The sequence below is a fragment of the Callospermophilus lateralis genome, chromosome 3 (genome assembly GCF_048772815.1).
Source record: "Callospermophilus lateralis isolate mCalLat2 chromosome 3, mCalLat2.hap1, whole genome shotgun sequence".
In the NCBI taxonomy this organism is placed as follows: domain Eukaryota; kingdom Metazoa; phylum Chordata; class Mammalia; order Rodentia; family Sciuridae; genus Callospermophilus; species Callospermophilus lateralis.
Window position 1 is genome coordinate 120048142 of NC_135307.1, and position 25784 is coordinate 120073925.

At 38.9% G+C, this 25784-nt stretch overlaps 2 protein-coding genes across 2 annotated transcripts in view; both read right to left on the reverse strand.

The window, feature by feature from the left end:
• The window catches only part of Chrna5 (cholinergic receptor nicotinic alpha 5 subunit), a 39899-nt gene extending 36622 nt beyond the window's left edge, over window positions 1-3277 (reverse strand). Inside the window, exon 1 of the mRNA XM_076848712.1 lies at window positions 3172-3277. Within this exon, the coding sequence (XP_076704827.1) occupies window positions 3172-3277 (106 nt within the window). The remainder of the gene's footprint in view (window positions 1-3171) is intronic.
• Window positions 3278-17742: 14465 nt separating this feature from the next.
• Psma4 (proteasome 20S subunit alpha 4) lies at window positions 17743-25469 on the reverse strand. Its single transcript, XM_076851206.1, has 9 exons — window positions 25366-25469; window positions 23836-23861; window positions 23553-23595; window positions 22736-22898; window positions 21212-21289; window positions 20725-20813; window positions 20149-20279; window positions 19298-19421; window positions 17743-17978 (listed from the first exon to the last, which is right to left on the reverse strand). The coding sequence occupies exons 2-9, from the start codon at window positions 23836-23838 to the stop codon at window positions 17824-17826; spliced, it is 786 nt and encodes a 261-aa protein (XP_076707321.1). The 5' UTR covers window positions 23839-23861; window positions 25366-25469; the 3' UTR covers window positions 17743-17823.
• Window positions 25470-25784: the final 315 nt, after the last annotated feature.

Sequence of the window (25784 nt, forward strand, 5' to 3'; positions counted from 1 at the left end):
AATTATGAGTTATATGACTCTTAAGGAAGAAAAAATAATGCTATTAGAAGAAAAGGTTCTGAACTGAAATTGCTGTACTAAAACCATATTCTAATTATAAAAATTACTTGATAGATCTAACTTGTAATTATAGTTGGGGGAAAAAACCCCTCTACTCTTGACAACTGACTGAAAATCTCAAGAGTTCTATTAATAGTCTAATAAACTTGGGTACATCTGTAACACATCAGGAAATTCACAAATAAGACCCTACCTTCCAATTGGCACAGTCTAGCTCACAAAGCATATTTAATAAGTGCTAGGCAATAATATATCTACTGGTACTAGAGACTGAACCCAGGGGTGCTTTACCACTGAGTTACATCCCCAGCCATTTTTATTTTGAGACAGGGTCTCGCCTTAGAGCCTTGCTAAATTGCTGAAGCTGGCCTTGAACTTTCAATCCTCCTGCCTCAGCCTCCCAAGTCACTGAGATTACAGGCACTTGCCACTGCACCTGGTGAAAACCAAAATAATTTTAAATTTCAAATTAAACTATGTGAGAAGTGTATCCAAGGCCATACAAATAGATAACAAAAGAAGAACCAACAGCCACTCTGAGTATTTGTTAGCTTCTGAAAATGTTAATGAAAGCGCCTCAACATAAGAAAAAAAATCTTTCATAGCTCTCATTTTCTATGAATTATTTTATTTTCCTTTGAATGAAGAACTCAGCCACTACATACACTAAAAATAAAGTTTCAACCATTTAAAAGGATAAGAAATATAACTGAGTAATGACAATCTGATTTCCATAAATCACTATCCCAATCACAGCCAGATCAGTTTAAAAGACTTTCGTTATCGTAATGTACTAGTAAATTATATTTTAATAGAGACAAAATTGCCTTCTGGGCCACTTTCCACAGCTCCATGACCTTCGATCAGCCAAACAGGTATAGCTGTGCCTGACTAGACATTCTCTTTGCCTGGGGATTGGCTCATAGAAAACCATAAGAAAGAGTTATTATTAAGAATAAAAGATGAATATGAGAATAAAATTTAAACATAAAAGTAATTACAGTTGAAAGGACATAAAAAACATCTACTACAATCCTTTCATTTTAAAGAAGGTAAAATAAATCAGCAAGTCAAGTAATATGCCCAAGGAAAACAGCCAGTTAGCAGGTCTCATGGCTTCACGAAGTTCTTTCAGCCACTCCACAAAGGCAGCTGTACACAAAAGCACATTAACATTTACGAGCAAATGTGCGATAATACCATCTATTCAATGTCACTACCTTCTTCAAGATGCTCAGTTACTAAGAGCATTCAGAATCTTAAGAATTTTAGAACTGGAAGAGGGGATCTTTAATGACTCCCCACCCTGAAGTAAGGTAATATCCAGGGGATATTACTGTTCTATTCATTCATTCCACAAACATTTACTAGTCTTCTGTAATAAATTAGGCATTGAGGATATAAAGATAAACAGCATAACAATAACAGTTTTCAGAGCTCATGTGGGACAGAGAAAAGAAAACACAGATGTAACACAAGAGACGGTTATTTTAAAAAAAGTATTCATTGACTGGGGGCAGAAAAAAGGAAGTAATCAACTCTGGTTATAACACCAAACACCATTCATGAACAGAGATAACTGTTTACACCACTGAATGCTTAACTTCAATCCTCTATATTAAAAGGTAAAACACTTTAAAACAGCTTCAACAGAAGGAGTGTACCATTTTCTACAGTGCCAAGCACTGTGTCTGACTTGTGTGTCTGCATGTGTGTATCCTGAATATGACTCAGAGGTAAGCCATATTATCCTCATTTTTGTACTTATTTATTTTATTTCTTTATATATTTGTTTATTGGTACCAGGGATTGGACCCAGGGGTGCTTAACCACTGAGCCACATCCTCAGCCCTTTTTATATTTTATTTAGAGAGAGAGTCTCACTAAGTTTCTTAGGGCCTCCCGGAGTTGCTGGAGCTGGCTTTGAACTCCTCCTGCCTCAGCCTCCCAAGAGGCTGGGATTACAGGTGTACACCACACCGTTGGCCTCATTTTTCAAAGAAGGAAGGCAACTGCGGGAAGTTTGTCCCAAGACAGGATATACCAGAGCTATAATTTGAAACCAGGCTTGTCTGCCTCCAAAACCACACTCCTTTCTTCTCATTAAACTGTAACTGTCTCTGCACAGAATTTTATGTAAATCACCCTCCACTGTATTTCTCTTCGTTCTACAGTAAGCAATGCAGCTTGTAATAAGTGATTCTAGTCTTCAAAGTTACTAATTTCTAAAATCGGAATTTACAGTTTTAAAAAAAAAATCTTAACGAAGGAAAGGCAAGAAATGGTTCTGATACTGTTTCCTCTATTTAAGAAACTCACTGTAGAAAATGAAGTGCAGATAGCTCCTTTCTACAGTCATGTCTCGTTTAAAGGATTCTTACCTCCTCCATGACTAGGTCACACCATAGATGCTCCATTAATGGTAGCACTTTTCTTCAAGCTACTGAGAGGACTAGATCTAAAACTTTCCAAAGCACTTGAAATTGAAGAAGTACTATGCGTTTTTTTTGTTGTTGTTGTTTTGTTTTGTTTTGATTTGATTCCAGTTCAAAATATCTTGAAAAGCAGCAGAGTGAAAAAAAGTCATGCTCCAAAGGAGCTAATGAAGAGCCTAGGAAGCAAACGCAGGGAAGTCCGCTAACATTCTACAACAAGCACATTTCATCTCCTGGCAAAAGTGATCAAGTTCGGACGCTGCGGGAAGGGTGGAGGAGAAGGGGGCAGAGAATAGAAGCTACCGTCTCAATCCCTAGTATTAAACCCAGAGTCTCCACGCCTCCACAAACCACGAAGGGAAAGCCCTGCGGGAAAACAAGGGTATCTTCTATTTAAAAAGTTGTATGAAGTGCATACTAAGCCGACCTGCAGTCTCCAATAACACAACCCGTGGAACAACAAAAATGGCCTTTTCTGTGCTTTTAAACAGATCTGGACATTAAATCTGAGACCTCACTTCAAATTCCCAGGAGAAAAAGATGCCCGGTCCCGGTAACACGGTTTTCCCGGCGCGCGGTCGCCTGGCCGCTCCGGGCACCGGCGCCGGGCTGCCCAGGCCGCCCGCCGCCCGGCTCGCGGCGTCCGAGAGCTAGCGCCGCCGCCGCCCACACTCACCTCCCGGCGCGCCGAGCCCCGCGCAGGCGGGACCCCAGCGCCCAGCCACCAGCTGAACAAGGAGGAGAAGGCGGAGCGCGCGGGGCCCCGACCCCCGCGCCGCCATCGTCCGGCCCCGCGTGGGAATGCCGCAGGCGACTAGCGACCCCTGAGCAGAGAACACCGACTCCTGGAGCGCGAGGGGTCGGAACGAGGGAGGAAGACACAGCTGACCTGCCACTAGGCTCCTCAGCTCCAACCCGCGAAGCCCACCTCAGCTTCGCGGCTTTGAGAGGGCGGGGCACGCAGGAGGAGCTTAGCCCCGCCCAGGTCCCGCCCAGTATCCACCAGGCCCCGCCTCCAACCCAACCCCATTTGCTCCTAGCTCCGCCTTTTCCACACCTGGTCGGGCCTCATCGTACAGGCCCAGTCCCCAGGCCAGACTTCAGACTGTTGGACCCCCATCTGCCTCCTGTAGCTTTTGTGGGCGCCAACTGACCCCATCAGGAGATCTATGCTCTGGACAAGCAAGGCAACCCCTGGGCAAGTTACCCTCCTTTTCTGGGCCTGTTTGTCCTTAAAATGACGTGGATAAACTAGAGAATTCGAAAGGACAGTTGCCACAACAGCTCTGACACTCATTTATACCATCCGTGAAAAGAAGACGCAATTGCTTCAAACATAGGCAATTCCTTTCGTGTTGCCATCAATTAACACTTGTAAATATCGGTGACTTCATCTGCCACAGATTCTTAGCAACTCTGATGGCGATTGATGCTGACTGCTGGATTAGCGTCTCAAATCCCTGTAGACCTTATACTGTATCTCATTCCTTCCGTTCATAATTGATTAGAAAGCTTCATTTGGTTGAAGGGATTCAGGTGAATTATCTTTAAACTTCAGTGGCAGAGCGAGCCACTGACTTTTCACAGAAAATTATGGAGCTGACACCTCTAAAGGGTAGAAATTTCACTCCAAGCTTCAGATTCCGTAAATCTGTTAAAACCGAAACCTGGTTTTAAAGAATTCTCAAGCGCAAGATTCAGTTAAGACTTTTTTCCCCCTAAGTCTAAGTACAACCAGGAAATGGAAACAATGTCCAACCAAGCCAGTTTGTTGAAGCAGGACTTAAAGGACGCCCAGAAAAAAGGATACATATGATGATAACCAGGTTAGTCATTAATTACGCTTCTGCACAGGAATGAAAGACAGTATTTAATGTCTCTTGACTGCAATTTTATATTTTTCTCTGAATAATACATGGGACTTATATACACTTATGCAATTCATTCAAATAGCGTTTGGATGATTTCAAAGTGTTATTCTTCTTCTACAGCTAAGGGATTTGAAAGAGAAAAGGTAAATAACTGCTGAAGGTCACAGCTCCTCTCTGTGGCAAAAGTAGAATTCAATGGTTGTTAACTCAGCCAACAAGCATAATTGGAATTCCATTACCTACCCAGCGTGTGGTATCAATAACCATGAGAAAAAGCTATCTATCTAACCTGTGAAAAGCACTATTAGTTGTTGTTATTGTTTTAAAGTAAAAGGCATAGTGTATAATTTCTTGGGCACTTTAAATTTGTAGCACATAATCACAGAATATAATGTATGCATCTTGGATGTGTTTTCCCTGCTGGGACATGCCAATTACTTGTGGTTGCTGGAAGTGGTGGCTGCATCTGACTCTGGTAAAAGGCATCTTCACACTGCTAGGAAACACTGGCTGATCAAATGACCATGCAAATAACCATATTGCAGCTGACTCCTACAAAGTTCCCCTGAAGGAACATCTGCCTACCAACTTTCTGAGCTTTAACCAAATGAACTGTCATACAGTTTATACAATGCACCTGTATCCCACACACCATATTTTTCTCTGAAGATTGTGTTTATTTATTTAGGTGTTGTAAATGGAACCTAGAGCCTTATGCATATCAGGCAAGTGTTCTAGTACTGAGCTACATTCCCAGCCCAAGTCTGAACTCTTAAACATAGTTTATACTGATCTCTCCCTAGAATGTGACATTTTTACTACCCTTTCCTATCTTCACTCAGCCTGCTCTCTTCCCCTTCTTTGAACATCCAAACCCACCTCTTCAAGGCCCATTTCAAATACCACTTGTCTTCTTTTTGTGTATGTCTTTTATATCTTATGTCCTCTACTAGATAATGAGCTCCACAGCCTATGGTCTATTTTATTCAATTTTATCATACACTAGCCGTCAGTACTTTGCCACAGAAAATCCAATTTAATAATTATCATTAATCCCACTAAGTAATGGGGAATGTAATAAGTGTAGCACTTTATAATATACTAGCTCATTTAATCTCAAGCAATAGTACTAGAGAGGAAGTTTTATTTCATTTTAGTTTGTTTTGTTTTGGTCAACTCCTTTTCAATTCTCCTGGCAATTTCCTCCTCTTCCATTTAGACTCTGCTTTTTGTGAATTCCACAGTCCCATATCACTGCTCCTTCCCTTTTGCACACTAAATTCTAGCTATTCCAGCCCCTTGAGTCCTGCAGTCCTGCCCAAGGGTCTTCACCTCCACTGTTCCCTCTGCCTGAGCTATTCTCCCCCATCTTCCTCCTCCCTGCTTTGCCTAATTCCTACTCCTGTTTCAGTGCTACCTGTTATGTCTTGAGAGACAAACCAATCTAAGGTGGACCCTCATTCCCTCTATAACTGCCTATTCCTTCCTGTCACCATATTTGTCACAATTTGTAATTCTATTCTTTTAGTGTGTTAGGTGTCTGATTCCCCCCCATAGATAACTAGCTCCAGATAGGCAGCAGCTGCGCCTGTTTTATTCGCAGGTGTATGTCCAGTATATTGAGCACATGCCAGCTGCTCAAAATGTTTGTTGGGAGAAACATTTAACTAGTTTGCATGTTAACTAGTTTGCCCAAGACCCCAGACTAGTGAACTAGAAAGTGGTGAGTATAGATTCAAACCCAGGTGACCTGACTTCAAAGATCTCACCATTTGCTAAATTAAACTTAGTCTCTCTCATTCCTCATCTTTAAAACGGTGACTTATAACCTGCCTGGCAGGAGATACAGTTTGTACACAAAGTTTGCACAGTGCCCAAGAATTTAATGCATGGTAGCTATTATTATTATTTGTGTGACAATTATTCTCTGATGTGTTTTCCCACCTACAAAAGCCCTAAACAAAGGGCAATTGGTGCTTTGGAGTTAAAAGAGAGTGCATGGAAGGGGAATTATTGGGTTAAAAAAAAAAAAAAAGCAGGAATCAAAAATAAACATTATCATCTGCAAGTGGTATGGCCTAATGAATTGCCTTGTATAAAGATGTTGCTGCTAGCTTTTCTTTTTTATAATGGGGTCAACTGAGCTAAATTCAGAGCTAGGCAGCTTCTCCAAATCTTCCATTCATCACTTCCCTCATGGATTGGTGATAAATTCTGCTGTGAGTCTTCTAAGATGAAAGCCAAAACTGAAAGTTAATTAAAGATAAAAATGGATGCTGTCAACTTTAGTGACAAAATTGAAAACATTTTTATAGGTTGGGAAAAAATCAAGTATTGATAGGATACTAAAATTCAATACTTCAAAATAAATTATATAAAATGAATAAGTCCCTTTCAAGGGCTATTTCAATGGCTACAATCAAAATATAAAAATTCATATATATATTTTACATAGAACGCTTTAAGAAAGAAAATTGTTACAATATTTTATTAGATTGTAATAATTATATACTGCATAAAATCAAATATCACAAAAACATTAACACATTCAAAACTCAGCTATCCCAATAAAATTTAATAATAGCATGCATACCACAATGTCACAGACTTGATTACCAATAGATCACAAAAGTGAGGGCTGGGGATGTGGCTTTTAGTTCTTGCCTAGCATGCATGAGGTCTTGGGTTCGACCCTCAGAACCAGAAAAGAAAAAAAAAATTGAAATCTTTAAAAAACAAAAGTTAACAAAGAAATGGCAGTTCAGCTACTGTACAGTAAATTATAATATATTTTGGACAAATATCAGCATTTATTAAAAATAAAGATATTATTTCTACTTTAGAAAAGTGTGATACAAACCCCCATGTCCTCTAATGTTACAAGTTTTTAAATCTGGGAGTGATAAATCACATTGTGAAAATTGTTTTCCTTTTATGCCAAATCCAGATTTGTGTAGATAGAGCCCTTCCGTGGATTTGCAATTACAGTCATGCATCACTTAAGTATGTGATGAGAAGTATGCCATTAGATGATTTCCTCCTTGTGTGAAGATCATAGAGGATTGATACTTACACAAACTAAGACAGCTATATTAATATTAATATAATATTATATAATAATATTAATACAATTAATATATAATATTAATATAATATATAATATTAATATATAATATTATATATTAAAACTAAGCAATAGGATCACCATCATATATGCAGTCCATATATGATGCATGTGCTTGATAAAAACATTGCTGACTGCAATGTTTTTATCAATCACATGCATATATGAGCAAAGCTCAACATTCATATACTTAATAAAGACAACTTATTAGGAATATGTACATATTATTGTGTTAAGTGATCTGTTCTCCATAGATGATAGATAATAGGATATTCTCCATATCATATTGTAAATTTAACAAGAAATTTAGGCCTTTATTTTAATGTCTATAAGATACAATTATAAACATTCAATTCTGTGCAAAGAGAGAATATAAGAATTCTTACAAATATATATCTCCCTCAGATATATTCTGGATATGAGAGGTATTTGTAGACACCACTTCATATACCAAAAGTAAGTCCAAAGTACAAATTATACTTCAGGTAGAGACCATAAATAGTGCAGGTCTTCGTGCTACAGAACCACCATCTTAGAATTTAATTCCTTGATTGCCAGTTCAATTGTTTAAGGATTGTTTCTATTTCAATTAAGGGCTATTATGAAATTCTGATTTTCAAGAGTATGAAACAATCAAAATTTTATTCCCATGTGTAATTTGTAAACTACTATATTAATAACACTTTTAGGGAAGTGATGTGAATAAATAAAACCAAAATGGAGCTACCTCTCTGAAATGGTTTGGAATCTCTGCTCTAATTATCCACTTCTCTTAATTTATTTAGCAAGGGTTTACTTTCTCATCTAGCTTCATTTCCCATGGAGGACTAATTGACATCAGTATTTCTATATGGATAAAAAACAAGATGAGCAATCTTTTAGTAGTATAAAAAAAAAAAACTCACTAGGAAGATCAGAGTAATGTATGGCATTGACTGTTCCAGAGAAGTGATTATCTTTAATTCTAAGTCACTTGATTCAAACCTCTTAAAATTGGAAATCATTTGCTAATTCCAAGTTCTATAGCTGTCTCACATAAGACATAATCTTTCTTTGATTCTTCTATGAGATGCCTGATCAATGTGAGTTGTTTCCCATATTTTGAAAACTGAGAAATACTTGAATTCACCTGAATGGAGAAGGATTTTTTTTTTTTTTTTTTTTTTTACCAGGGATTGAACCCAGGGGCACTTAACAAGTGAACCACATCTCCAGCCCTTTAAAAAATATTTTATTTAGAGATGGGGTCTAACTGAGTTGCTTAGGGCCTCACTAAATTGCTGAGGTTGATCTTGAACTCATGCTCCTTCTGCCTCAGTTTCTGGAGCTGCTGAAATTGTACATGGCAGGATTCTTTTTTTTTTTTTTTTTTTTTTTTTTTTAGTACTGGGGATTGAACCCAGGAATGCTCTGCCACTAAGCTCTAATCCCCAGTCTTTTATTTTGTATTTTATTTTATTTTGAGACAGGGTCTCACTAAATTTCCAAGGCTGTCCTTGAATTTGATTCAAGGCCTCCCTAGGGGCTGGGATAGGAGAAGGATATTTTGATCCTTGGTGGTACCTGTTCTTCTCAGTTGTTGGTGAAGCAGAGTTGAAATCGCTTGTGTTTCTAATACACGTGTGATCTTTCTATACTCTGTGGAATAATAGTTTGGGAAATAGAGAAAGTTGTTGGCATATTGGGAAAAGTACAGTCTTTGGTCTGTAGTGTCTGACAAACCTGAATTTAAGACCTCAAAGTTATTCATTACTCAATAAGTATTTAAGGATCAACTATGTGCCAAATTCTAGAGATGATGCAGTGAACAAGACAAAAAATGTCCACATCTTCATAGAATTTACTACCTAGAGGAGGAAAGCAGACAACAACAAACAAACAAGATACTTTCAGTGGCTTGGGTTGTAGATTAGTGGTAGAGTGTTTGCCTAGGATGTGTGAGGCACTGGGTTTGATTCTCAGCACCACATATCAATAAATAAAATAAAGATCCATTGACAACTAATAAGTATTTTTTTTAAAAAAAAGATAATTTCAGATTTTTCTTGTACCAGGGACTGAACCCAGGGGTACTTCACTTAACCACTGTGCCCCATCCCCAGCCTTTTTGTGTGTTTTATTTAAAGACAGGCTCTCATTGCTTAGCACCTCGCTAAGTTGTTGAGACTGGCTTCAGAACTTGCCATCCTCCAATTTCAGCCTCCCAAACCACTAGGATTATAGGTGTATGCCACTGAGACCAGCCTAATTTCAGAATTTGATAGGAACTATCAAGGAAATATATAGAAAGTATTGGAATTGGGGTAGTAATTAGATTAGGTGGTCAGACAATGCCTTTCTGACAAGGTGACCTGAGTTAGCAGAGATGGAGGAAAGTCCTGGTCTGCAGAATTCAGGAGAAGACCATTCCAGATAGAGGGGATGACTCAGGTAAAGACCCTATGGGGAAGCTGGGTACAGTGGCGCTTACCTGTAATCCCAATGGCTTGGGGGCTGAGGCAGGAGGATCGCAAGTTCAAAGCTAGCCTCAGCAAAAGAGAGGTGCTAAGCAACTCAGTGAGAGACCCTGTCTCTAAATAAAATATAAAATAAGGGCTGGGGATGTGGCTCAGTGGTCAAGTGCCCCTGAGTTCAATCCCTGGTACCCCACCCCCTTCTAAAACAAAGACCCTATGGGAGAAAAGAGTTTGGTCTGAGGAAGGCAGGGAAGAATCAGGTACAAACCATTACCAACAAGACAAGAGGAGTGGGACAAGGTAAAGCTGTAAGTCGGATAATGGAAGGCTGGGCTGATTCAGGTTTATGCTGAAGATTATATTTTTGGAGTGGGTTGGGGGAGTTCTTTTTAAGCAAAAACATACAACAATACATATAGAAAGTTGGCTATTTATGTAGAGCTCAATGAATCACAATTTTTTTAAAGTTGATGAACATCACAATACCTAGGAAATTATAGTTTGATTATTAGCCTGAAATACTGTATATTCTTTCCCCACCCTCACCATTTTGGCATTGCTGAGAACTTAATTCTCAGTTTATAATTTTACACATCTGAAGAAAGTTGTGAGAATGAGTACTAACAACTTTAATGTATCTGACATATACTCCCCCACACTAGCTTCTATGACTCCATAAATTTCAAGGCTTGTTCTCTTCCATTATCCATAAATTTCCTATGATGGGTACCATAAAAGATATTGTTCTTGTGGTGGCACAACTTCTGCCTTACACCTGGTTACAATGCTAGGTGACATGAGTGGCAGCAAACATCCTGACAGCCATTTCTACCCTGGAATGGTTAACAGTAATCTATGCATGAAAATTATCGTGAATAAATATATTTTATGAAAATAGACAGTAGCACTTATCAATTGTAGTTAAAAGATTATCATTTTTTTTTAAAGAGATGCGACCTCACTATGTTGCTCAGGCCAGGCTCAAACTCCTGGGATCAAGAGATCTTCCTGCCTCAGCCTCCTAAATAGATAGGCTACAAGAATGTGCCACCATTCCTGGCACAAAAGGTTTACTTTTGCAACTTTTACAAAAAAGCATATGAACCTTCAAATACATTGTTATGTCCTTCCTAGGGCCTTGGAAGAGGTTAAGGGAGGGATCTTTAAGTTTAAGCTTCAGAATAAATTTTGTGCGATTTTCTGATGGGAAATCAGTGAAAGGGTTAAGATGTGCTCATGTACTCTGATTTATGTATTAAGGAGATCACTCTAACAATTGAAGAGAGGGACGAAAGAATACATAGAAGTCTAGTGAAGAAATGATAGTGGTGGCTTACATTACAATGGTGTCCTGGGAGCTGTGTGGTTTATACCAAGTCATTCATCTTGTCTGAGCTTTGTTTTCTCAACTATGTAATAAAAAAATCACCTCTAAATCACTGAACACATAGTAGGCCCTTAAAAACTGAGTGTTATAGTTGAAATACCTGGTTTACTAGGTTGTGAGAATGAGTACTAATAACTTTAACGTATCAGGCACATATTGATAACTGTTTATGCATGATAAATGATAACTTCTGCTTTGTAGTATAGACAGGGCTTTTTAAAGCAGCAAAATAGAAAAGCAATGAGAAGGAAAAATACATTTTAAATTCCTTAAGAGTATTTTTAAATAGCTTGCCTATAATTTGCTGAAGGTTATCAGTACACTTACTCAGCATCTAAATTGGGCCAGCAAGATAAGTTAACTCTAGGCAAGATACCCATATTATTATTAGATTGTTAAGGGCTTAGAAGGCAATTTACCATGAATTCTCCCATTCCGTATGATTCTGAAATTTTCAGAGAATATTATTATATAAGGCTCTGAGGTATGAATCAAAACATTTGGCTTCTCCTAGTGTTAGGTATAAGGGAACTTAGAGGAAAAAATTCTTCCTGCCAAGATGAAAGGAAGTGAAAATCCTCACCAACTGTGCTATTTCAATGATAGCTAAGGAAATCATATGTACTTACTCAAAGAACCAACCTATTTCCCATTTTTATTGGGTCCTTATGAAAAAAATAGGAGAACATAGACTTTTTAAAATCTGTATAATCACTATGAATATTGGGTGTACAGATGGATTAAAAATAAACTGAGATATGATTCCAAAATTCCATATTTGATATATATTCATATAAACATATATCTACACAAAAACTTATGAATGACTTAGTTTATAGCAGCATTATTGATAATATCCAAAAGTGAAAACAACCCAAAGTCTCATCAACTGATAAATGGACAAACAAAATCATAAGATAGAATATTATTCAGCAATAAAAAAATGTATCTGTGCTATTATTTTTCTGGTAAACAAACAAATGAATTAGTGATATGGGCTACAAGAAGAATGAACCTTGAAAATATCATAATAAGTGAACTATACCAGTCACATTTCAAACATTATACCACCTCATTTATATAAAATGTTCAGAATAGACAAATCTATAGAAAATAGACTAGTAGTTGCCCAAGAACATGGAGGTGAAGAAAAAGGTATACTGTATTTCTTTTTGTGGTGAGGAAAATTGGTGAATATACCAAAAGTAATTGAAATGCACACTTTAAATGGATAAATTATGTGGTATGTAAATTATATCTCAGTGAAACTGTTATCAAAATAATAAAAATTGGGGATGGGGATGTAGCTCAGTGGTAATGTGTTTGCCTTATGTGTGCAAGGCTTGATTTCCAGCACTGCTTGGGGGAAACAGAAAGAAACCAAGAAAGGTAAATGTCTTATTTCATGTAATTTTGAATTCATTCAAGAATAAATAATTTCCAAGTATTCTGAAGAACAGAATTAAAGTGTATGATTAACTTAAACATTGCCTTTAAAAAAATGAACAGTTGGGCACAGTGTATACTCTTCTAATTCCATCTACTTGGGAGTCTGAGGCAGGAGGATCACAAGTTCAAGTTCAGCCCGAACAACTCAATGAGGTCCTGTCTCAAAATAAAATACAAAGGTCTGGAGATGCAGTTTAATGGTAGAATACTTGCCTAGCATGCACAGGCCTTAGGTTCAGTCCTCAGTACTGGGGGAAAAAAAACCCTTCATTATATCAGCATCAAAATCAAAATAAAAATGCTAATATGGGAAAACATTTGTATCATAGATGACAAAGAGCTATCCTTAAAAGAACTCATAAATTAATTTTGAAAAAGCTGAATAAATACTGTGATAGAAAATTGGGTGAAGGAGATGAACAGTGAATACAAGAATACAAATGAGGGCTGGGACTGTGACTCAGTGGTAGCACACTTGCCTGGCATGTGTGAGGCACTGGGTTCGATTCTCAGCACCACTTATAAATAAATAAATAAATAAAGGTCTATCAATAACTTAAAAAACAATTTTATGAAAAAAAAAAATACAAATGAACAAAATCTAGAAGAAAATGGAGGGGAAAGTTTTCAACATGGTTTTACCCCAATGTGTAAAATGCAACATCATTTACAGAGTTCTTCCCTACGTTCAGGTTATAACAATAATAGACATTAGGAAATGTAGTTTATCAAGTTTACCTAATGCTTTTTAAGATCAGATTATAACTAGTCTGAAGTCAAGCTGCGAGTCATCTTTTAATCTTTCCCTCTCGTCTCTCACTCCATGGCAGCTTCTCCTCCTGCTTCCCTTGTCTTAGATCCTCATCCTTCCTCACCTATTTCAGTAGCCTCCTAATTCATTTCCCTGACTCTCTTTCCATCTAACCCCTGGCCTAGACTCACAGAATCATTGTTTTTAACAAAGTCAGAGTAATTGCTTTTCTCATTCACCTGGCACACCTTCTAATTTCACCTCTTGTCATTACCCATCTTCTCCCAAGGAGCTATGCTTTAGCTTTGCTCTGTGCAGGATTTCCATAAATATGTGAACCTTTCCCATCACTAAGCTTTAGTTCATGCAGCTCCTCTGCCTTTCCTCCCTAACCTTCAGTACACAGCCGCCTGGAGTCTAGCACTTCTCTGCAGTATTAAGCAGTTGATTACAGCACTGCCATTCCTGCAAGACTTGAGGTTAAGAGCGGAGGATGTTTTACTCGGCCATATATCTCCATCACCAAAAATGACCAGGAACACACCCAAGTGTTCAACAAAGAAATGAGTCTACTTTCAGGTTATATTTTGGTGTTTTTTGTTTCCCCCAGAGTCTGGAATATTTTTGCATTGCTGCAACAAATACTTTCATGGAACTTTCAAAGTGCTAGACTAGAAATTCCAGAGCCTCACTTATTTTCTAATTACCACAAGTAAAATTATACACAGGAATGTGATTTTTCCCCCACATGGCTTATTTTTAAAAGCATGATTTTAAAACTTAGCTCAAGATTTAAAACCTAGCTCTCTTTGGTTTCCTACTTATTCATATCAAGGTGCTTCCAAGCTGGTAGTGTCTCTGTGAAAACCTACTGAGTTTTGCCCACATCAGAGAATGAAATGCTGGCTGTTGGTGGAGGGCCCATTTGGACGAAGATCGCTAAGGCTACATTGTTTTTTTGTTTGTTTGTTTTGTTTTTTGGTGGTGCTGGGGATTGAACCCAGGGTCTTATGCATGTGAGGCAGGCACTCTACCAACTGAACTATATGCCCAGCCCACTAAGGCTACATTTGGGATATGTCAGACAATATCCTGGAAAACAAAGGGTCCTGCCATCTGGGCCAAAAGCATGCCCAGAGCAGAGGAAAATGGGATCTGGTGAGATTCTGTGCTAAGCTGATAGCCCCCAAATAGGAAAAAATCCCACAAGTTACTCAGTAGCCTTTGCTCCAGGCTACCTTTTGCTATTTTTCTAGTATAAATTTATCTAAACCAAAGGGGGACTACATTGAAAATTGTCCATTGTTAGGAAATTGAAGATTTTATTTTGGTTTTTAGCTGCAGATGGACACAATACCTTTATTTTCATTTATTTATTTTTCTGTGGTGCTGAGGATCATACCCAGTGCCTCACTTGTGCTAGGCAAGCACTATACCACTGAGCTACAAACTTAGCCCTTGAAGACTTATTTCTAGTGTGGCTTGTTTCTACTCTGGGCTCTTATCCACTGTAGCACTCAAGACACTGTTCTAACTTTAGGGATGCAGAAGGTGTGGTCAGAATATAGAAACCCACAAGTTCTGACCTGGATGGAAAAGTGGTGTTTAGGATTTCACTCCAGCATATCAAGGGGCTCTATTTAATCATTTATCAGTTTATTTGTTGCCTAATATGTTCCTGTTTTTATTCCCACTGGGACACAGTTGCTGAATGAAAACAAAGTCCTTCTTCAGTGCTGTGGAGAAGAGTTCATCAGGTAAGGAGCAGAGAATGGGGGAGTAGATTGTTTCTTTAGAGAAATAGTCAGATAAGGTTACATTCAAGTGGAGACCAGAGGGGATGAGGTGTGGAAAATACATATACCCAGGGGAAGGGCGTGCCTAAGGCAGAGGGACTGGCAAGTACATAGGTCACGTGATGAAAAGGGCTTGATGGGTTCGAGGACCACCAGAAGACTCATTTGGATGAATAGTGAGGAAGGAAGCACTTGTTAGGAAAGGTGACAGTGGAGCCAGAAGATAGGATGCCTCATAAGCCAGTTGAAGAATTTAACATTTACTGAACAAGATGGGAAGAAGTCATTGGAGAGCTTTGGGCAGAGAAGTAGCACAATCTTTTTTTTTTTTTTTTTTTTTAATATTTTTTTAGTTGTAGATGGATGTAATGCCTTTATTTTATTTTTATGTTTGGTCCTGAGGATCAAACCCAGTGCCTCACACATGCAAGGTGAGCACTCTACTACTAAACTACAGCCCCAGCCCAGAAGTAGCACAATTTTTAACATTTAGAAAGGATTCCTCTGGCTGTTGTTGAGAATTGATTATAGGAGAGGAAGTGGAAGCAGAGAGACCAGTTAGGAGGCTGTTGCTATTGTTCAAATGAGAGACAATAGTGTCTTGGACCAGATCATCCCTGGTCCCCCCAGTGGTAAATGGCTGGATTCTGGCTATCCAGAATGGGGTCAACTGGGTTTATTGACTCACTTTTCCACTGCCTTTAATTCCAGGTGCAACAAGATTGAGGGTCATTTAAAGATGTAGAACCAATCCTTATTTGTAGATTATATATATATTATATATTTGTGAATTTGCCTACTCTTGGAAATACTTGTAGTGCTTTTGCAGTCATTTGTGGACATGCGCAGATTAGTGAAAAAGTCTGGGAAGCCTGAAGAATACATTCCTAGACGAGTCTAATAAGGCAACACTTTACTTCTAGTTTCAGCTCATACTGTTAGGAAGTGTTCTGACGGTCTCTCTTGTACCATTTTTTTTGCATTATTGTGCCTTTTATTGGTGATTTCACAGTTTAAAATGGTCCTCACGTATAGTGCTATTATCGAGTGTTCCCAAGAACATGAAGGCTGTGCTATGCCTTATTAATTCGTTCAGATATAGCTGTTGGCAGGGAGTTATGCTAAAGAATCAACAGTATGCATCAAATAAGGTGTCTTAAGTAGAAACACATTAAAGAGGAATGAATTGATCAACTGATGAAAATGCTGTCACCAGTGGCTATAGAACCTATCTCAATATTTCCCTTAGGTACAACGGTTCGGTATTTGTTAATTCAGCATTTGTGGTGATTTTATAGAACACATAACTCTCAAGAACAATGAGAATCAGCTATATAAATTACAGTGAATTAATCTAGACAGTTCAAAAGTGGATCATCCAAGAGCTCAGAAATGCCTTTAGACTGCGTAGAAAACTGCAATTACTTTTTTTTTGACATTGATAGACCTTTATTTTATTCATTTATTTCTATGTGGTGCTGAGAATCGAATGCAGTGCCTTATACACATTAGGCAAGTGCTCTATCACTGAGCCCACAACCCCAGTCCCCAAAATTGCAACTATTATTCCCTAAATACACTTAGGAGCCTTTAGGCTGGGAGCCCATACATGGTAGTGTAACCACTATGGAGCGAAGGGAAACTCACTGAACTGGTTCTCACCCAGGATGCCAATGGAATTACCCCTGGGGATTTTAAATTTAGGTATGTGTAAGAATCACATGAAGTGTGATGCACCCCCACTTTAATTCAGTAGGTATGGATGTCAGAATTTGCATTTCTAGGTGACACTGAAGCTGTCTGTCCAGGAATCACACTTGAAATAAGACCACTCTATATCACTTCTATCAAGTCGTAGAAACTTAAGTGAATGGGCTGAGCAAAGCCCAGCAATGGAACTCCTTTCAGCCAAAATATTATCTCTTGGTTCCATTTTTCCTGTGTGGCTTTAATTTCTCCCATTTCATCTTCCATATGGCTTGGGCTATGACTCTGTGCAGTCCTAACTGCAGGATCCTACACATTCTTTCCTCATGTGTATACATCAGTCCTGGCTTTGTTCAGGGCTGTCGTTCATTCTCTAACCCATCTCTGGAGACAGAGATGATGGATAGCATAAAGGGATATGCCCCACCTTTGTGAAAGGAATGTAAACCACAGCATACATAGTGCCTGAGGAAGGTAACAGCCGTATCAATCCTGTTGTTTTTAACAATTATTGCTACAGATAACTTTTTCCTTCACCATCTCCGTTCTTTTCAAGTTTTATTCCAAAAAAAAAAAAAAAGTGTGAAATTTAAGATGTCCATAAAGAGTAATCATCATCATTACAACAAAGTATTCAATTGAGCAGAAATGACAAAGACCCAATTCAGTATGGAATGTCCTATTTCGCCCCCCTGCACAAGTTTTTGAAAAAGCCTTCTCAGGGTAGAAGAGTAGGACAGCCTTTACACTGAAATGGTGCCCCAAATGGGTTATAAAATCCCTGGTTCTATTTGTCCTTTTCTTTCTGTTCTTTTTCTTTCTTCTCACGCTCAGCTTTAGCTTCTTCTTCCTCATGTTTTTTGATCAACTGCTCCACTTCCTTTTGTTTGAGAACTCTGATCACCGTCTTTCCATTCTCTCTTGTAAGTGTGGCAATTTCCACTAAAAACCAAAAACACAAACATTTGTATCAGAGGTAGGTACACTCAGCAAATAACTTCACATATGTAAGCCTCAGTTCACTACTTTACCATGTTTTATGGTTAATGATTTCTGGATACTTTTACAGGAAGAAAACACCTTTGGTCTTATAATGTTTTAATCATGATTTTTACTTAAACATCTTCCCTCTTTATACCCATCCCAACTTTTTAGCAACCATTGTGTTGTTCCCTTAGTAAAGTACAGTCATCCAGTGGCTTGAGAGGCTGAGGCAGGAGGATTGAGAGTTCAAAGACAGCCTCAACCATTTAGCCAGCCCCTAAGCAAATTATGAAGATCCTGTCTCAAGATAAAATATACAAAAAAGGCTGAGGATGTGTCTCAGTGGTTGGTGCCAAACTAACAAAAACAAAACAAATACCAACAACAAAAAAACAGCTATTCTAGCTGGCCTGCTATTAGTTTGCTGACCAGAAAGAACCACAAGCTCCTTGTTAGAACCCCTAAATGCTAAGCTGGAATCTTCAACCAATGATAACACTTTTTATGGAATTTTCAAACCTCTTTTCAAAATAACGGTATGAAAAATGGCTTCTATGGCTCTGGGCAAGGGAAACACACTGATACGTACAGTGGAAAGAGTATTTGTGTAGGGGAAATTGACTAGGGCCTCTCTGAAATTAGATGACAACAGACGTCAGTCTATAGATAATGGCATTTTCTAAGAAACACCGGGAGCTAAGTGTACTACAGTAAATCAATGTTAATTAACCACAATTTTGGGAAAAATTTTTGTCATACAATTTAAGTTGAATAAAGTGAAATTATTAACATGAGTTTAACATAAGAGTTTAAAAGACCCAGAAAAATACAACAGGGTACCAGGACTGATGTAAGTGCTCTCTCTCTCTCTCGTAAAGTATATCATAACCCTGTAGAAATACATGTAGTTTATCACACACACAGAAGCATAGATATCACTACCAAGAGGTCTTGATATGATTACTGTTAACTAAATTAGCATGGAGCAGGGTCTCTGAATTATGAGTACTGGGAACATTCTAGCTCAGGTCATTAAGCCCAGCATGCAGTGTGGCATTATGGCTTCAAAAGTTATCAATGCTCATTCTGATCTTTGTCAAGTCACTTAACCCTAGTCATGGCACCCCAGTGTCCTCGTTTAGGAAACAGGTATAAAGCTACCTAACTTATAATGGTCTGCTTCTATGAATTAAGCAACAGGTAAAATGCCTAATACCAACAGCTACTCAATCAGTTCCCCTCACTCAAGCAGACAAATGAAAGAGGACATGTGTTACCTTTTTCAGCAGACAGTTTACTAACATCCATGGTCTTATTTAGCACTTTGATAGCTAAAGCAAGTGCTGACTTCAAGGTCATTTCTCCTTCTTTGTAGTCTTGTTTCAACATTGACACAGCTGCCTATAAAACAAGAATATATAGAATTTTAAGTTTTTACTTTTTTTTTTTTTAGAAATATGGATTGGTCTAGAAGAATGTTTGACTGTTTTTTTTGAGATGGGGGTCTCAAATTTTTTTGAGGTGTTGCCTAGGCTGATCTCGAACTCCTAAAGTGATCTCATGTGCTCAGTCTCTGAAGTGCTAGGACTACAGGTGTATACCACCATACCCGGCTTAATGCCTGCCTTTTAAATGGCACTACAACCAGTATAAACAATTTGGATGGCAGGAAGGGTAGACCTGAGATGGGGTAACAAGAGAGGATACTGATGCTCTGTCAAGGAAGTTTTTTTTTTTTTTTTTTTTTTTTTAAGGGTTGATCAAATTCAGGGCCTCACACATGGTAGGTAAGTGCTCTACTGAGTTACATCCCTTGCTCCCCTCCCCTAAGGGAGTTTTTAATCTAGGTCCTCCATTAACAAAGGAGTCCATCCTAGAACTTAGAGGGTAGTGAATGAAGGTATGAAAAATAATGTATCATTAAAATTTTAATTTAAAACTCGCATTTAATTATAAATGAAGGCAACAAACTCCGTATCTGCAACTTTGTCACCAACAGAAATCATAGATAGCTATAACAACCTTGATGTGGTATGGAACTATCTTAAAATACTGTTCATCTTTACTTCAAAAATTATGGTAGTTATTAGATCTTTTTCTAGCTTTTACACACCACAAAAATACTCACAGCGCTATTATTTCCAATGCAGGTGGCTTTCCATCCCCCATAATTTCCACTAGGATCACTTTGATAGAGTTGGAAACCATAGTGCTTATCCCAGCCAATGTACAGCAACGAAACACCAAAGGGACGTTTTCCTTTAACAAAGAAGAAAAAGCCAAACATCAACAATCTAAATTTGGTATCACTATAGTTACTAGAGCTCAGAGAATGTGGCTGAATGCTTTTCTGGGAAGTTAAGCATTCATTAACTGCTCCATGTTCTGGCTATCAGAGATAAGCTCAATCACAAATTCCACTTTTGTTTCTTGGATTTGGACATAGCCAGGAGAGGAAGTAAGGACATACACCAGTGCTGAATTTCATTATTATGTAAAAAGAAATTGTTTCCAGATTGGAAAATGTTATTTTGGCCTTTCAATATATTATTAATAAAATATATAATCTACATGGTAGAAGCAGGCTTGCTCAAGATGCAGGAATTATGGACTGATGATTTTCAATTTCCTTTTACTACCTCGAAAAGGTTATTACTTATAATGTTTTAAGTTTTCAGAATAACAATTCTAAAAAGTTCAGTACCTCCAAACTGTGTATAAGCTTGTTTGATATCACACAGTGCAGTAACCAACTGCTCACAAGGAATTGGCTCCTGATACTGTAATAAATACCTGGGATAAAAAGATTGGCATATTAATAGTTTTTTCCTAAAACACATAAAATCTAAGGAAAATATCCTGTGGAAAAAAATATATGCCATAGAGACAACATAATAGTCACTTATAATTTGAAGAGGAGGAGGGGGGAAACATGTTAACATCCTATTATCCTTATAATAAATGACATTTTATAAATTTGATTTAAAAAAACTATAATTTCAGGCTGTGACTGTAGCTCAGTAGTAGAGTACCTGCCTAGCACATGTGAGACACAGGGTTTGATCCTCAGCACAACATAAAAATAAATAAAATGAAACCTGTCATTTTCTATTAATAGACTTTTAGTGACTAATCTTCGCAAGAGTGAGTTTTCTTAGAAACATTAAACTAACTTCTATATTATTCCATACCTTTGAGCAATGAGCCTCAGTTCATTAGTCAGAACATTAGCATCAGAAGTTATGCCTGCCACACTGCAAGCCATGTCCCTTGAAGGAAAAAAAAAAAAAAGATATTGATCTATAAGCAGGGATATTAAGAAGCACCAAATCCTATTAGAAATCTTCCATGTTTGCTTCACAGTCTCTATGCCCTTCTGAAAAAAACCACAGAGATTTTATCTTTATAGGAGACATTTACTTGACATCATTCAACATGAAAGTTCTCTTACCTCCCAAGGCCTGGCTTGTAGGGAGTGAGGATGAAAGAGCAAAAGGACAGAGAAGTTCACAAACTGAAGTTCAAGGCTAGGCTCTTCCTGGAGGTACATTTCCTTTACTTTGCCTATTCCCTGAGGGCTACCCTGTTACCCACTGTCATTATATCTCACCTTCCTGCAAGCTGCTGAGTGGGCCTAAAAAGTGGCTCTATGGAGAAATGACACTATCTCAGATAAGTGTAGCAAAAGGCCTGACCAGGTGACTGGGGTTGTAGCTCAATGGCAGAGCACTTGCCTAGCATGTGTGAGGCACTGGGTTCAATCCTTAGTACCACATAAAAACAAAACAAACAACAAAGGCATGTTGTCCATGTACAACTACAAAAAAAAAAAAAGCCTGACCAGCATTTAATAGGCCCACTGCTAAAAAGAATCTTTTTTAACAGTCAGTTCTCCACTAATTGCAAAGTTCTGCACAACCAAATTGAATAGAGACCTCATAGGGTGTGCAAACAGTATAACTAAACTGGGCACATGCCTATAATCTCTGCAATTCAGGAGGCTGAGGCAGAAGGATCACAAGTTCAAGACTAGTCTCAGCAACTTAGCAAAACCCTGTCACAATTTTTTTTTTTTTTAAATTTAAAAACGGTGGGAAGGTGCTGGGAAATGTAGCTCAATGGCAAAGCACCTCTGGGTTTAATCCCTAGTACCACAAAAAAAAAAAAAAAAAAAAAATGTAGTTAAAATATTCAAATATTCTCAGACTTCCAGGAGACCTGCTCTTTGGTAAAGATTTACTATAATTTAACAAAATCCCTCAGTAGATATTCCAAATAATACTTTGAGGATCTGCTTTATGCCAGATACTGTGCTAGTTCATTTCATTCATTTTAATTTGTTTTATCAGACTTCCACAACCATTCTAAAAGGCTACGAAGCCCTAAGAAATTAAATAATTGATGCAAGGTCACATTGCTTGTATGGGGTTGGAGCCTGGATTTGCTCCCAAATCTTTGTTACTACTAAGCCTATACTTTTATAACTATACTATGCTGTTTTCCCACTAAATGTTTAGCTCTGTACTTTAAACAAATAACACATGGAACTGGACCTCAAAGTAGTTTCAAGCAAAATGAAGTAAAAGCACACATTTTTACAAGTAAAAATAAACTGTTAAATTCTACTAATGTCACATGAAAAACCTTCCAAAATAAGCAGATCCCATTTATGTGAGAAAGTGATGGTTAAAACTCTTCTCTAAGATCTCACTTACTCATTGAGTTTATAAATTTTTTCAGAAAAAAAGACTTCATCAAGAAGCTTGTGGATGTTGCGTCTCTCTGCTGCAAGCAAAACACCATCATTTGCTAAAATTCCCAAACAGGTTCCTGCATGTCCGATAGCTTCCATGGCATATTCAACTTGATATAAGCGACCTACAAAACACAAGCAGAGGGGCTGGGGTTGTGGCTCATTAGTAGAGCACTTGCCTAGCACATGTGAGGCACTGGGTTCAATTTTCAGCACTGCATATAAATAAATGAATAAAATAAAGGCCCATCAACATCTAAAAAATATTAAAAAAACAAAACCAAAACAAAACAAAAAACCCACAAAACACAAGTAGAGAGAAGCCAAGACTCTCCTCTGAGCTCCTGTATACTGTTCCAAGAGAAATCAGAAATGACACTAGTAGGCTACAAGCAATAGTCCTATTTTTACTCTTCCATAATGCATATGCAATCAGGCTAGTGACCACAATTAATTTACAAGTACAAAAAGCATGAACTTAGTAACTCCAAAAATGTTTGTAGCTGGGGATGGTGGTGCACACCTATAATCCCAGTATCTCAGGAGACTGAGGCAGAAGGATCGTGAGTTCAAAGCCAAGGCCTAAGCAACTCAGTGAGACTCTGTTTCTAAATAAAATACAAAATAAGGCTGGGGATGTGGCTCAGTGCTTGAGTGCCCCTGGGTTCATTCTCCAGTATCAAAAAAAAAAAAAAAATTTTTTTGTATATATATTTTTTTTCCTTAAAAGTTTAACACTTAAGTCTTTACTTGAGGCAGATTAAGAAATTTCTATTTACCTTCTGGAGAAAATATAGTGGTCCTGGAGTCATATCTTCGAGACTGCAAAGGAAAAACATATAAGTGATTCCTATCTGCTGCAGGTAACCCAATTCCTCCAAGCCCACAAATCATTTTATAAAATGTATCCTGGTGCACAAAGTTCAGTGTGTGGGAAGAAGCTGTTATAAGGAAGAAGTCACTATCCCATCTCTTCTTCCATTTCCATTTTCTCATGTAATTCTGAAAACTGAGTACAAGCTTCATCACGCAATAGTTTACTGGCATGTTTTATTAACTCACCATGGTTTCTGAACTTTATATAATTCCTGTAAAAATAAAATAGAATCATCATTAAAAAAATTCATAATTTAAGATGCATTTTCTCACTTTCAAAATCTAATTCACTCTCTTCATTCAGCTAACATTTATTGTGTACTTGCAAAGAGCCAGACACCATGCCAAATGCTGGAACACAAAGATATGCAATACCAATCCCTGTCCCGAAGAGTTTAAAATCTGGCTGTCAGGCAAGAGGAACAGACATTGATTATAACGTGGAAAAGGCAATGAGAAACCTGGCTGGTGGTGCACCCCTGTAAACCCACTAGTTCAGGAGGCTGAGGCAGGAGGATCGCAAGTTCAAAGCCAGCCTTAGCAACTTAGGCCCTATCTCGGGGCTGGGGCTGTAGCTCATTGGTAGAAACACTGGGTTCAATCCTCAGCACCACATAAAAATAAATAAAGATATTGGGTCCAACCACCACTAATAAATAAATAAATAAAGGCTGGGGATGTGATTCAGTGGTTAGGTGCCCTTGGGCTCAATCCCTGGGACAGAAAAAGGCAGAGTGAGTAGGAATCAGAATGGAGGGAAAACATTTTTTTGGAGACACCGATACAGAAAGTAAGAATAAATTAGAGATGGGGGAGGCAGAAACAAGTTGAAAACCCTCAGGTCTAAGAACAGAGAAAGGAAGAAAGGAAAGGCGTTCCTGGAAGAGGAGAAAGCATGAGCAAATGATACCAAAGGAAGAAAGCTCAATGGGCAAGAGGTAAATTGCTCAAGCTGGACACCGGGTTCTGAACTTGGGGGTGGGTATGGTAATCTTGGGCATCATTTCAATCCCCGCCAAAGACAACAATGGGGTGCGTGATTTAATAGAAAAACCAACCTCAGAATCCAAAGCCCGTATTCCCGGAATATTAGGAATTAAGACTGGAAAAGTAAGCAGGTATCTCAAGGGCCCACGTAAAAACTGAATTTTGTCTCTTAATTCCACCGAAAGATTAACAGTCGCAAATCCACAGGAACTGACAGGCAGTTTAGAAAGACCTGAGGCTGGTGAGAGGCTGAAGGCAGGGTAACTAGTCACGAGTGCGGTTCCAATAGGCAGGTGCATGGGAAGAGTGGTCCAGACAAGAGCAGACAGGAGGTCGCAAAGACAGAAGACCTGCCGGGGGGCGGGATCAAGATCACCGAGCCTGACGCCGGGCAAAGCACGAGTTTGAGGTCACCGGCACATCCAGTAGCGCTTTCACGTACTGTACTCAGGGGACCAAAGCCGCACAGACCACTACGACCTGCCCATCTACGCCAGGTGCCCTGCACTGTCCCGCGGCCCCGACGCGGGGCCGGGTAACCCGACGGCGGCCGGCGGGGGCCAGTCCCGGACCAGACCGTCACCGAGGCCGAGGAGGCGGGTGCAGAGTCATCGTGCCTACAGTTCCTCAGCAGCGGCTGCCGGCGGAGGCCCGCTATCTTTACGCTCACAACCCCCACCCAACGGACAGCGACCAGGCTTCCGCCGACCACTGGGGACCAAGGCTCACCAGAGAGAAGACACTGAAGAGGGGAGATCTACAGAGACGGAAATAGTCTCGGGAAGAACTACCACCGCCTCACAGCGTCCGCTGCGAATATGGCCCCCGCGCGTGCGCAGAGCAGCGGGGGGCGGGGCGGTAAGGACGCGGAAGTCTTCCTGGAGGCGGGGCGAGAACTGGTGCCCAGGAGAAACTGGAGAGTTGCTGCGGGTCGGCTCAGGCTGATGTCTTCAGCCGCGCTGGGGCGAATTGTGCGGCATGGAAGGCGGGCTGGCGACCCCAGCCTAAGGATCAAGTGGAATTATAGCGGATTTCCCCTTACGCTTTGTTTTCATTTTTACTTTCTCCTCTTTACCACTGTTGGTGGACCTAGGATAAGCATTAATGTGGACTTGCTACCCACCATTCCAGCCCCTTTCCCCACAATT